This window comes from Leptonychotes weddellii, chromosome 7, assembly GCF_054177405.1.
Source record: "Leptonychotes weddellii isolate Sample4059 chromosome 7, ASM5417740v2, whole genome shotgun sequence".
Classification (NCBI taxonomy): Eukaryota; Metazoa; Chordata; class Mammalia; order Carnivora; family Phocidae; genus Leptonychotes; species Leptonychotes weddellii.
Window position 1 is genome coordinate 117,628,726 of NC_138375.1, and position 13,685 is coordinate 117,642,410.

The following is a 13,685-nucleotide window of genomic DNA, read 5'->3' on the forward strand; positions in this document are numbered from 1 at the left end:
TGCTCAGATTTTGTCATGTATTTACCATTTGTTTACTTTTAATTTCTTCTATCTGAGACCTTTTTATGGGAGCATTTGTGTTACATCTGAGGTACACTGTTTAAAATTTTCTTTAATATTTGTTGATAAACAGCTCAGCTGGGTGTATTTTTTTCTTTTTTATTATGACTGAAACTATATTTTGTATCATTCTTGAGGATTGTTTTGCCATGAATGCAATTTGGGAAGGAGAATCCTTTTTTTTTTTTTTTTTTTTTCTTTTTTCTTAGCACAGTCAATATAGTCATTGTTTCTGGCACTTAGTATTTTTTGAGAGGTCCGTTATTAATCTAATTGCCCTTCCTTTATAGCTGATCTACATTTTCCTTGTGGCTGCATTAAAAGTCTTCTTTTTATCTTTACTATGTGAATTTGTAGTTGTATTTTCAGATTTGTTGGACTCTTCGAGTTTTTGTTTTAATCAAAAAGTTTCATTTTCTCTTTGGATATTACCTTGTTCTTCTGTCATCTCGTTCTTGAACTTTAAGTATATGTTAAATCTTTTCAGCCTATCTGTATCTTTTATGCTTGTTTATTTTTTGTCCCATCTTGACTTTGTGGCTGCATACTGTATAATTTTTTTGGCTTTATCTTCCCACTTTATTCTCTTTTTAGTTATATCTCCATATGGTGTTTAATTCCTTTTTTTTTTTTTTTTTTGCTCCCTTTTTTTTTTCTTTTTCCTCTGTTTCAGTTTGGGTAATTTCTTTTGACCTATGTTTAAGTTCATTGATTTTTTTTTTAAAGATTTTATTTATTTATTAGAATGAGACAGAGAGAGAGAGCATGAGAGGGGGGAGGATCAGAGGGAGAAGCAGACTCCCTGCCGAGCAGGGAGCCCGATGCGGGACTCGATCCCGGGACTCCAGGATCATGACCTGAGCCGAAGGCAGTCGCTTAACCAACTGAGCCACCCAGGCGCCCCGGGTTCATTGATTCTTAATTCACTTGCATCAAATCTACTGATGAGTTTATCAAAGGCATTTTTCATCTTTGGTACTATGATTTTTATTTCTAAGATTCTCATTTTACTCCCTCATATTTTCCTTATGTCTGCTGAAATTTTTCAAGGGTTTATATGGTCCACCTTTTCCACCTTTCTGGTGCCTTTACTGTATTGGTCGTGGTTGTCTTAAATTCTCTGATAGTGGCGGCATGTGGATCATGTCTGGTTTTGGTGGATTGCTCTGTTGTTTGCTTTGTCTTTTGGCAGTGAATTGGTTTTTTTGTTTTTGCTGGGTTTTTTTGTTTTTTGTTTTATCCTTTCTATTTTTATGTGAGTCATTATTTTGGATCTAATGATACGTACTGTGTATAGGGCAGTAGAGAATGAGGATAGTCTTTAGGCCTGGACCTGAATACACCTCTTCTTCTGCTAGAGTTGAGCTAGGTTTGCATTGTTTTGTTATTATGGTTACCTTATTGCACCAGTGCTTTCAAATTTCTCTAATTTTCCTTTGTCCTTAGGATTGGGATTGGTTTGTTGGGAGGTCTTTCTGAGTGGTGTTCTTGTTTCATCCCCATTTTAGGTCTTCTTTGTGCTCTTGTGTTTCATACAGGATATCTCTACACGTTCTTGTCCCTCTTCCAAATGTAGACTGTATTTACTTATTACACATTGCTCACTAGCCTGGTATTGGGGAGTAAGGGCACTTGGGTTTGTTGTGGGTTTTTGGGCCTGGTCAGCCCTTACCTACTTAGTGCTATTTATAATCTCTGGCTTATTTTCAAGTTTCTTTTTGTTGGAAAGTTTTATTATAACTTTATATTTTCTAATACTTAAAATACATTGGAATATTTGCAAATATGAGTCTGTTGTCCTTTTCCTGGGCCATTATTGCTCATTATGTCTGTCATTTGTTCATGGTTATCCTACCATGTCTCATGGTTTTTGTTGTAGTTGGGGGTCTTTTCCCTTGTGTTTCTTGGGGGGAGAAGGTATGTTTATCTGTGAAGTCATATATCTTGAACAATAGGTGTGGGAATTCTTTGAGGTTTGGGTTAAAGTTAAAGTCTTGCAAAGAGGTTTCAGGTTTGTTTTTGCCCGTTGCATATGTACATTTATCAATCCTGAACATCTTTAAATTTACTTCATGCTTAAGGTATTATGAATTCAAACTAATGACCTGCATGAGGGATAGCTTGTATTTTAAATTCTTAGGGAAAATGTTTTTTGTCTGTTTGGTTCGTTGCTTTTTACCCCCTCTTCTCTCAGTGCCAAGCAAGTTTTCTTCCTGTCTCCTTCTGCAGGATAGGCTTATACCTCTGTACCCTCACAATAAGGATTCAGCTAGTTGAGTTGAGCTTACGAGTAAGTCTCCTATTGGATTCCCCGTCTTTGATGGATTCTCTATTGTCTTTCTCACTCCCTACAACCCTCAAGGTGGAGGGGCTAGTCTCTAGAGTTAGGAAATCTGTCTTCTGGTAGGTTAGGAGCTTCGTTAGTAACCTTTCTCCTGGTATTTTTGCTTTCACTTCAGTCTTGGCCTTTGGATTTCTTTTGTAACATGAGGTATGCATTTGCAGTTTTGTTTTGTTTTTAATCTCACATTTCAGTTTACTTGGCAGGTTTGTTAAGGGTACTTAATCCTTCATACATTGTTTAGGCTTTGTTTTCATTTGGTACTTTCCTTAAAATTTTGAGACTCTTAGAAACTCCTTTCCTTGACTTAATTTACTATTTACATTTTGGAAAGCCTTTATTGTTTTTCTCTGCTTTTGCTCAATAAATAGTAGATACTAGAAGATTTAAGGATTATGTGATACTGAAATTTCACCTAACGTGGATAATATAATTCATCCGTTGGGATAGGGGCAGTATGAAGGAGATGAATTTTAGTAGTCACACTTGGGTTTTGAGTCCTTACCCACTTGTATTAATTACTTAAGTTTTACGAAACTCTGTATGATCTATCAAAACAGTAGCTATGTGACAGGAGTGTTGTGAGCCTTAAGTGGTATAATTTTACTTTCTGGTACATGCTCTGGTGTAGTGATGGAGTGACTACTTTGGTACTCTCAGCATTTTTTAGAAAGCAAATTAAATCTCAAGGAGGTAGCATATATTGCTACCTGTTCAGTACTTGTTGAGGTAGAAATCATTCCCATGTCTCTTCTGGATTTTACCTTTCAGAAGAGTAATAGAAACTTATTCTGCCTACCCTTACATTTCTTGAGTACCTTACATGTATTTCGAAGGACCTATCATATATGGGGAGAAAGAATCTAATGTATTGCCCATTTTGGCAAACTTTCTGAATGTTCAGTGAACAAAGATTAATATATATATAATGCAGTTCCTACCTTAGGGAGCTTGTTAGCTTGTTAATGATATGGGCTTATGTAGTAATTACGGTTGATGTGAAGGGGTAGTAGCTTCCGGGGGTGGAGGAGGGAGGGGTCATGAAGTATGGGAAGGATGCCACGATGTTGGCAGAGGAGGAGTGGGCTTTGTGGCGGTAGCACAGCAGCATATACAAAGGCCTGAAGGCAGTGGAGAGCATGTCCTATTTATGAGAAGTCTAGATTGTGTACACAAAATAAAGTAGTTGTGGTCTGAGGACAGGAATGCCTTTTGTAATTATAGAAGAGATGGTAATTGAGATGTGTCTTAAATGAACGGTGGTTCAGCAAGTGAAGATAGAATGGGTAGGATAACACAAAGTAAAGTTACCTAGTAAAATATAAGTTACTATATTATAGGACCCATGAATAGTCATATTGACTTGGCCACTACTTTTGAAATCCTGTACCACTCATACCTGAAACAGACAGACATCAACTGTTTCTGAGAAATCATCAGGAAATTTTGTGCATCTCATCAGAGCTTTTATGTGACAAAGTTTTTTTTTGTGGGGAGGAGGGTAAGGGAGCAGTTTTTCCAGGCTTACTTTTATAAGATACAGTAATAAATTTGGAGGATGGGTCATAAGTGGCTTTGAACATCACAAATAATAGTTTAAAATTCATTCAGTAACTGTTAGAGGTCCACTGTAGCATTTTGTACAGGAAACGTGATAAAGTGATGATTTACTGAGGTGACTTATTTGACGACATAGGATGGAGTTGGAGAGGAACGTGTCTGAAGCAGCATCACCTCTTTCTTTGTATAGTTCAGGACTGAAGTGATTAAGACTTGAGTAAGGAATGATGGTAATGGAAATGAAAGAAAGAGCAATATGAGAGTACTTTATAAAAAAAGGATCAACAAGTTGTGAGAAGTGATTGAAAATAAGATTTGGAAAACAAGCAGGAGAATTAGGGATATTCATGAAATTTCATACTTGGGTAACTGGAAATTTTTGATATTAGCCAAGGATAGGACATTTGAAGGAAAACTTGTGGGGGAAAAATACTGTTTATGTGATGTGATGGTAATTATATGTTATACTGTAGAATATCAATATGTCTTTTTAAAAATAATTTTTAAAAGTATGGCTTCATCTGTGATTGGACAGGCAATATGGTCTTGTATCAGTACCATAAATGTTGGACACAGACCTACATTCCAACTCAACTTTAATAATTATCCCAATGTGAGACTGGAAAGTCATCTCTTGGGATTTTGCTTTGCTCATCTATAAGCTACACATAATATTGCTTACAGGCCTACTGTGTGAACTAAATAATACAGTGTTTATGCATGCTGGCCCATTTTAGCCCTCAGTAAATGTTAGTTTTCACTTCTTTATTAAAAGATGCTAGCTTTGGGGCACCTGGCTGGCTCAGTCAGTGGAGCATGCAACCCTTGATTTCAGGGTTGTGAGTTCGAACCCCACATTGGATGTAGAAATTATTCAAAAACAGAATCTTAAAATAAAGGGATGCCAGCCTTACCCTGTTGTCATACATTAAGATGGACACCAAAGAATAATGCATAAAGCATTTTTGTTTCGCTGTTGAGCATTTCACTGAAATCATAGCCATGATATTGGCTAAATAAAATACATGTAGAATCATGCAGCTTATAATTGGACTGACCCAGAAGTGGTAATTAATTATTGAATGTGTAGGTGTAGTTAACAGCCTTTGCTTCTGGTAAGTGACTTTTTTAGAGCATATATGTTTATGTGAGCAAGACAGACTATTTCCTGGAAGGAAACTGTGGTCTCCAGATCTTTATAATAATGTCACCTTTAATCTTGAACTCATGAGTGTTGTTCTACACAGATTATTTTCTTGAGGCAGTTACTTGCAAGAAGTAAATGAATCCTCCTTTGAGCCTGTTAAGACTCCATAGACTGTCAGTAATATGGAAAAATTGGATATTTAATCAGGAATGTGAACATGTGTTTCAGGTAGAGAATTCCAAAGATAATGAAGACAGTATTCTACAAAGAGAAATTCCTGCCAGACAGTCTCGACGAAGGTTTCGGAAAATTAATTATAAAGGAGAGCGTCAAACTATTACTGATGATGTGGACATTAACAGCTATCTTTCTGTGAGTATATTTAGGAAAAGTTCATGGATCGTCCTTAATTTTTATATATAGTATCTTTAATTTACATGTATTTTTGGTAGTATCAACACTTAGGGCTTAACATATAAAATTTTAGAGCAGATAAATATATATAATTTTTTTTTAAATACTTCTCAGTTGAGTTTGGTAGAAATGCTCTTACCAGTGGAAGTGTTGTTTTTTGCTTTGGTTTTTGTTTAAATAATGTAAAAAATTCTTACCATATCTTTTTAGACCTTATTTGTGGATTTTCTTGCCTTTTTATTGTCTGAATGGAATATGGAAAAGAGTTCTGAGAACTCAGGTTGGGAGCTTTTTTCCTGATATGCTGTAAGGCATACAAAAGAAATAAAAATATGTCAATTTTTCTCCTGTGGTATGAGAGAGATACAAAAATTGTGTGTTAGTGCAGAAACGTGGGCAAGTGTTAGCTATATGTTTTTACATGCAAATATTGAAGAAGAAGAAACAGATGAAATAATTAGCTTTTGTAACACTAGAAGAAACATAAGCTGTTTCTCCAGAAGTCTTCAGTTTTGTAATTGTAGAGAACTTCATTTTAAACTAAAAAGTATTTGAATCAAGAAAGATAGGGATGCGTGGGTGGCACAGTCATTTAAGCGTCTGTCTGTGTCTCAGGGTCCTGGGATCAAGCCCCATGTCGGGCTCCCTGCTTGGAGGGGAATCTGCTTCTCCCTCTCACCTACTCGTGCTCTCTCTGTCTCTCTCTGTCTCTCTCAAATAAATAAATAAAATCTTAAAAAAAAAAAAAGTAAGGATAATCTAAGAAAGAATAAATCCAGGGATATTTTATCAGTTTCAAAGAAGTCATGATCCCCCCAAAAATATAAAAACAGTTTAGAGATTGATTGCAGCAAAACTCCCAAGGGTATGTTTAATTCATTTGGTTGTCAAAACAAATTCCTCCTTCCATGTTAGGAATAAGGATTATATAGGGAATTGTGTATAGTGGAATAAATGTTAAATTCAAGGCAGCTCTAAGGATTTAGTCACATTTGCCTTATGTCTTTGGTTCCATACATTCTATTTCTAACAACAAAGAGTAACATGAAATAGTCCCCCAATTTTTTTTTTTGCCACATCTAGAGGCACACAAAGTTCATTTCCTGTTCTTATTATGTAAAAATTTCTTTTTATGTAATAAATTTCCACATAATGAATTAATTTCAACTAACATGTTTGTGTTATTGTACAAGTAATATGTGTCTGTTTGGGAAAAATTAAACATTGACTAGTCATACTGCCCAGTTATGTAACCATTGATGACATTTCATATATTCTTGGGTAAAGGTTTTTTTTCCACATAGAGATACAAATGTAAGCTTTTTGGCTTTTTAAAACTTAAATATATGATAACTTTTTTACATGTGTGATATGAACATCTTTGAATGCTTAAAAAAATTTTTTTTTTACATTACTCTTAAGAGTGTCATGGTGCTCCACTATAATAATTGCCATAATCTACATACTTCCCAATATTTGGTCATTTAGATTTTTTTTGTTTTTATTTTTTTAAAATAAGGTGCTGGGGCGCCTGGGTGGCTCAGTCGGTTAAGCATCTGCGTTCAGCTCAGGTCATGATCCCAGGGCCCTGGGTTCGAGCCCTGCATCGGGCTCTCTGGTCAGGGGAGAGCCTGCTTCTCCCTCCCCCTCTGCCTGCAGCTCCCCCTGCTTGTGCTCTCTTTCTCTCTGTCAAATAAGTAAAATCTTTTAAAAAAAATAAGGTGCTAATTATCTTTGTGGTTACGTTTGTCCATAGGTTGGTTTCTTTAGAAAAATACTGAGAAGTAAAATTATTACCTTTAATTGTGTTACTTGGTTTTCCTTATATGAGCTACAGTGCATAGTTTGTATGTATGTTTTGATCACTTACTCCAGTCTCAGCTCTAGTGTGTTCTGAGACTTTTTTGGTGTCCTGTCTTGAAGCCCAGGCAAATTCTACATTTTCTCTAGGTAGCTGTGGCTTATGCTCCCGAGTCATGTACTTCTAACTCCCATGTGTGCTGAAAGTTGTCCTCTTGGGGATATGTTGGTTTCCTGTGTAGACCAGAAAGAGTAGCAGGCAAACTGCTTGAGATTCTGTGCATTTGATGACTCTAAGTGAAGTGTGGCATTGTTGGATATAAACGTTTGTGTAGCTAGTTTTAAGTACTTACCCTATTAAATACTGTCAGGAATTTGGCAGAGGGGAGAACTAAGTTGATTCATGGTAGTTATTAACTATGAGACTGGGTTGGAAAAGGATTTTTGGTCATGTTACGTAAATTTGCTATTTCTTGAAATTAATAGTTTGTTTGCTTTTTTCCCCTAAAACAGATGTATTTCAGGCAGCTTGGGAAAGGTTTTAAGAGGTTTTCATTTACTATTCATTAATGTCGCCTGTTTGTAAAACCTATGTGTCTGTCTAAATACCTACAGAGTGATAGTTGGTCTAGATAAAGGATGCTTTGCAGCAAAAATCTTAATTAGTATTTGTGAAAACATCCAGTAGAAAATTGGCTGTATGGCTACCCTAGGGTCTTTCAGGTCTTTTGTTCTACTGTCAACAATTCAGAGAGAAAGATCAAAAGGAATCATTTTTTTTCTTGTAGACAGTACAGATTTGACAGTTTCTTTTTTCATTTGCTCACCATCATCAACTTTTCCTTGCTGAAATGCTGAAGGTCAGAAATTCTTAAAGATGTACAGAATTTTTTGTTACTGTTGTCTTTGTCATAAGTATTATTAGTATACAACCTGTACATCACAGTTTTATGTATACTGAAGACTTCTCATGTTTTATTCTCTAATTGAATGCTTAGAACGATTGAAATATATATATATTTTTTAAGATTTTTTTATTTATTTGACAGAGAGAGTGAGAGAGGGAACACAATCAGGGGGAGTGGGAGAGGGAGAAGCAGGCTTCCCGCTGAGCAGGGAGCCCGACGTGGGGCTCGATCCCAGGACCCTGGGATCATGACCTGAGCCGAAGGCAGACGCTTAACAACTGAACCACCCAGGCGCCCCAAAAGATTGTTTATTTTTATGGATTATTTCGTGGTTTTGTCATATGTTGCTTTATATAAAGATGATGAGAACCATAATTTTAATGTGAAAGTGAAAGGGTTTTTTTTCCTAATGTTAAAAAGAGCACTTCTATAACAGTAACATTTTTGAAACTCCTTTGGGTATTGCTCTCAGAGTTTTCAACAAATTTAAATGTTTTTGAATATTCTCAGAATATTTTATATATTTGAGGAAGGTGTATTTCATATTGAGAAATAGCAAGAAGGTGATTGGAATAATATTCAGTGAGAGTAAGATGGGTAATTATGCCAACCGAAAATAGTCTAGCATTTACATGAGCCATCTGTCTTGAATTCTTCCTTACTCACTGTATGGTTAGGGCGTTTCGTCTAAACGCTTAGTGCTTTGGTTGCTGTACCTCAAAAAATGAGGTTGGTAGTATTGGGTCTGCCCGTCTTAAGGGGTGGTTGCTAAAGAACATGGAACATGTTTGCACACTCATAGTCTAAGTTTCCCCATGTCATCATGTCATCGCCTTAGTGTTCACTGTCATTCTTTTTAGAACTGTTGTAATAGCATTGGGGCGCCTGGGTGTCTCAGTTGATTAAGCATCCAATTCTTGATTTCCGCTGGGTGCTGAGATCAAGCCCCGTGTTGGGCTCCGTGCTCACTGGGGAGTCTACTTAGGATTCTCTCTCCCCCGTCCCTCCCCGCTGCTCGCACTTGCTCTGTTTGTCTCTAAAATCAATAAATAAAATCTTAAAAAAAAAACAACAACAGACTGTTGCAATAGCATCTCCCATACTCCCCCACCCCACTTTCACTATAAAAGCAGTATTTTTTTATTTTAAGAAATGTGGAGGGACACCTGGGTGGCTCAGTTGGTTGAGCGTCTGCCTTCGGCTCAGGTCCTGATCCCAGGGTCCTGGGATCAAGTTCTATATCGGGCTCCTTGCTCAGCGGGGAGCCTGCTTCTCCCTCTGCCACTCTCCCTGCTTGTGTTCCCTCTCTCGCTGTGTCTCTGTCAAATAAATAAATAAAATCTTTAAAAAAACAAAAAATGTGGAAAATTTTTTCTAAATTGGGAAGTGTCTCATAATCTCTTCATTAAAAGATATCCGATTAATCACTTTATTTGATTTCAAGATTATCTTCTCCTTCCTCTCTGATTTTATATCTGTTTCCAAATTGGTGGTAGTAACTAGCCACAAGTGACTACTGAGCACTTAAGATGTGGCTAGTATGACTGAGGATTTTAATTTAGCATTTTAATTTCAAGTAATTGACGTGTAAGTAACCACATGTGGCTAGTAGCTACCGGATTGGACAGCAAGGTCTGGACTTTGTCCACCTCGCCAGCTTTGTCTTTTCCTTTTTCCTGCATATTCTCTACTTTTTATTCATGCTGAACAAATTTGCTGATCCTTGAAGGATCCATGTTTTTAGTTATTTTCAGCTGTATTGAGATATAATTTACATATATAACACTGTGTAAGTTTAAAGTGATTTGATATACATATATTACAAGATGGTTACTGTATATGTGTATATACTGTATACAGTATATGTGTATGTGTGTGTTGAGGGGTAAGAAACCTGCTTGTATATACATCTCTTAGATCTGCTGTTCCTTTTACTTAGAATGCTGTTTTAGGCTTTGTCTTCTTGGCACTAACTTAGTCATCCTGAAGACTCAATTCCATATCATTTCATGGGAGGACTCCATGATTTTCCCTTGGGAGGGGTTAGGTACGCATCTCTGCATTCCCACAGTATTCCATGTATATACTTGTGACCGTTCATTAGACTACATTGTGATGGTTTCTTCAGATGTCCACTTCTCCCATCAGAATATACTTGCCTTGAAAATGGGAACCATTGTCATTGTACCCTCCAAGCTTGTTGCCTATCAAGGAAAATAAGGGTGCGTTTTTTTTGCATCAGCTTGTTTAGATACCTCTCTTAACTTTGGGCACATTGTGTAACCTTCCTACATCTCTTTTGATAAGTAACCTATAAATTTGTGAAAGGATTAAATGAGAGATTTTTTATAGAAAGTTCTGCCTAGTGTTTGAGGGTCTGAAAACCATTCAGTATGTGAGCAGTTTCTATTCCTGTTGTTATTATAAATACTCAGTCTTTATTGTTGTTGCTTATAAAATAATTTTCCTATTTATCTGTTCTATATCTGAATATAAAATGTGTTGACCAAGATATTTAAGTATATTGATATAATAAAAAACAAGTAAGCTAAAGAATTAGAACAAAGGGAAAGTAAAAGTAGGAAAAAGAAATATCAAGCTGGCTTGAAGTTAGGACAACCAGCATTTAGCTTACCACTGCTCCCACCCCCACCCAATTTTTTTGTAGTGTTTATTCACAGTAGCTCACTTGAAACAAGGTATTTTCTTTGTCCAACCTTAAAAGATAAGGTGGAGCACTGGGTGTTATGCACAAACAATGAATCATGGAACACTACATCTAAAACTAATGATGTAATGTATGGGGATTAACATAACAATAAAAAAATTTTAAAAAAAAGATAAAGTGGTAACTAAATGTATATGAAAGTCACTGAAGTTGCTTTACTGTACACAACCAGTGGCTAGAATCCCATTAAATGATGACAGGGGTTTGTAGGCTTACTATTACTGATTTGAAGGTCTTCTTTCTGATAGTAGTTAGCAAGGCAGTAGTTTAGCCCAAATATCTTAAGATGTAGATCACAAAACAGTCCCTAGGACATGGGAAGAAAATAGAGTTTATATTTATATGTAGTATTATCTTATCCTTTTAAATTTCTGGGGATTTGTGTATATTTCATAATGAACACAAAATATTTTTGCTAGGGATACATGTAATTTGTAAATAAGTTACATATGTTAGAAATGTATCTCAAAATTTTTTGACTTAAAAATTTTCAAGATTAGAATTGTTTTTAAATTTCTTCCTCATTTGGCACCAGTTTATCGTTTTAGCTTTCTGGCCCCATTATTTTGCTGGAGGTCCCTTTCTTTGGTCCTGTGGTTCCCCACCTCCCCGCCGAAGGTTCTTGTAGGCTCCTTTACCTAATGTAATTCTGTCTTTAACGAATCAATTTGAATTTTAACATTTGCTCCTTTTATCTAGAATGGCCTCCTACTATGTCCTCTTGATAAGTCCTGCTCGGCTCCCAAGACTTCATTAATTCATTGATCTCTTTGGAGAAGTCTTTTGTAACATTTCCTATTCATAGATTGCACTTCTCATTCGTCCCATAGGATGTTATACTTACCTGCAGTGTGCTCATATAATTTGGCTCTGCTCCAAAGATAACAGAAAACAAAATTATAATAACTTAAGAATTTCTCAAATGTCTGTATTTTTTTTACATGAAGTTGATTGCTGTGTTTTAAATAGCCTATAATGGTGAACATTTTTCAGATGTAATGATTTGAATTTTTAATGTTGGTATATATGTGAAGTTAAATGGTAAAATTAAGGCAGGACCAATAAGGAGGAAGTATTTTGATTTCACCAAGGTCGAGCACCAAGTGTACCTTTATTTATCTTGAAATCAGTCTCCATAATATCAGAAAACATTCATGCTCATTTTTGTGGAAACAGTATTAACCCAAATATAAACAAGGACATTCTTCAAAGTTCTGAAAAATTTTGTTGGTGTTTTGGTACTTCCTTTATGAAATTATAAGTCCTTTTTATTGATTTCTCATTTCTTATGCTGTGTTTTTGAATAACGAACAGTATAGGTGTTTGGTGTGTGTGTTACCTTCTCTTAACTAGATCCCAAGTTCCACAGTAGACTACATCATAATTTTTTCTTTCTTGTCCCCTATATTGCTTATGGTGCTTTTTACATTCTCAGGCACAGCATAAGCCATTAAGCCTTGTTTTTCTCTCTATCCATCATAATACCTGCATATAAGTGGAGCCATTGAACACTTACCAAAAGGACACCTAGAAAGAGGATTTCATGGCAGCATCATGGGTCATGGTCTTAAATTTAGAGGACTTCCTTTTACTCACCTTTCTTTATATATATTTTTTCTACCCAGTCCATTGTTCTAGGAAAGTAGTCATGGTATGGTACTCTAGAATCTACTGGTTGATTTTAGGCGCACAAATTATAATGAAGCAAACATCTCCCTCTGTGATTGTGCCTCACTTTCCCTGCTCTCCTGCAGTTTTGTTTGGATTGTTTTGTTTGGATTCAGAGCATATTTAGCAAGATTAAGACATAATTGTCAGGACAGTTGATTATTAAGACCAGATCACTTAATCACCTTTATGTTGGTACACTGAATAATGGCTGTATTCTTCCACTTGGCCATGTGTGTGATATCTTAAGTTTTTTTTAGCAGAGTGTGTTTTGCTTTGGTAGAGTCTGTGTATGTCTTATTGACCAAGCCATTCCTGCGGTAAGAAATTAGGATCCTGTCCCCTGCCAAGCTCAGCAGAAATTAGAGATTAGAGGACTTGGGTCTAAACATTTGATTGCTGAAATCTCTTTGAGGATGTCTTAGTCCATTCAGGCTGCTGTAACAAAATAATACAGACTGAGTGGCTCATAAATAACACACACTTACTTCTCAAAATTCTGGAGGCAAGAATTTTAAGATGAGGGTCCAGGCATGTTTGGGTTCTGCTGAAGGTTCTCTGAGCTCTCACTGTCTGTTCCCATGATGGAAATGGCCAGGGAGCTTTGTGAGGCCTCTCTTATAAGGGTACCACAGTGCTCTGGACAGTGTATTCTTTATGGTGCTTTGCATCTTAATTATAGAAGAGGACTTTTTCTGTTTATTCGTGAGTGTCTAACGTCTCCTAGGAGAATTTTGCTTCCCATTTGCCTTCTGGGTAATAATATAGAAATCTTGATAGGAAGTTCTTGTACCTACTTAGAGGGTCATGAGTCCACAAATAGAGAAAAAGCAAAGGGGTGATAGTGAATCAAACTAAGGACAAATGCCTGCCGGGAGCAGATCTTAAAAAAAAATTTGTGAAAAAAATGCTCATTGTAGAAATGTAAAAACATAGAAGAACATTAAAAAAGAAACTTGCTGTCATCCTCAACCCAGCGATAGCTAGTGTTGCTAGTGGTTTTGAAAAGTACCTTGATTAATTCAGATCTTCTAATTTAGATAATGCTGGATATTTATA

General features: G+C 36.1%; 1 protein-coding gene across 7 annotated transcripts in view; it reads left to right on the top strand.

Annotated features, from left to right (window-relative positions):
• The window catches only part of RAPGEF6 (Rap guanine nucleotide exchange factor 6), a 194,369-nt gene that overhangs the window by 67,028 nt on the left and 113,656 nt on the right, over positions 1-13,685 (top strand). For all 7 annotated transcript variants that reach the window (XM_006727876.3, XM_006727878.3, XM_006727877.3 and 4 more), the window contains one exon: positions 5,337-5,480. In XM_006727876.3, coding sequence (XP_006727939.2) covers positions 5,337-5,480 — 144 coding nt within the window. The remainder of the gene's footprint in view (positions 1-5,336; positions 5,481-13,685) is intronic.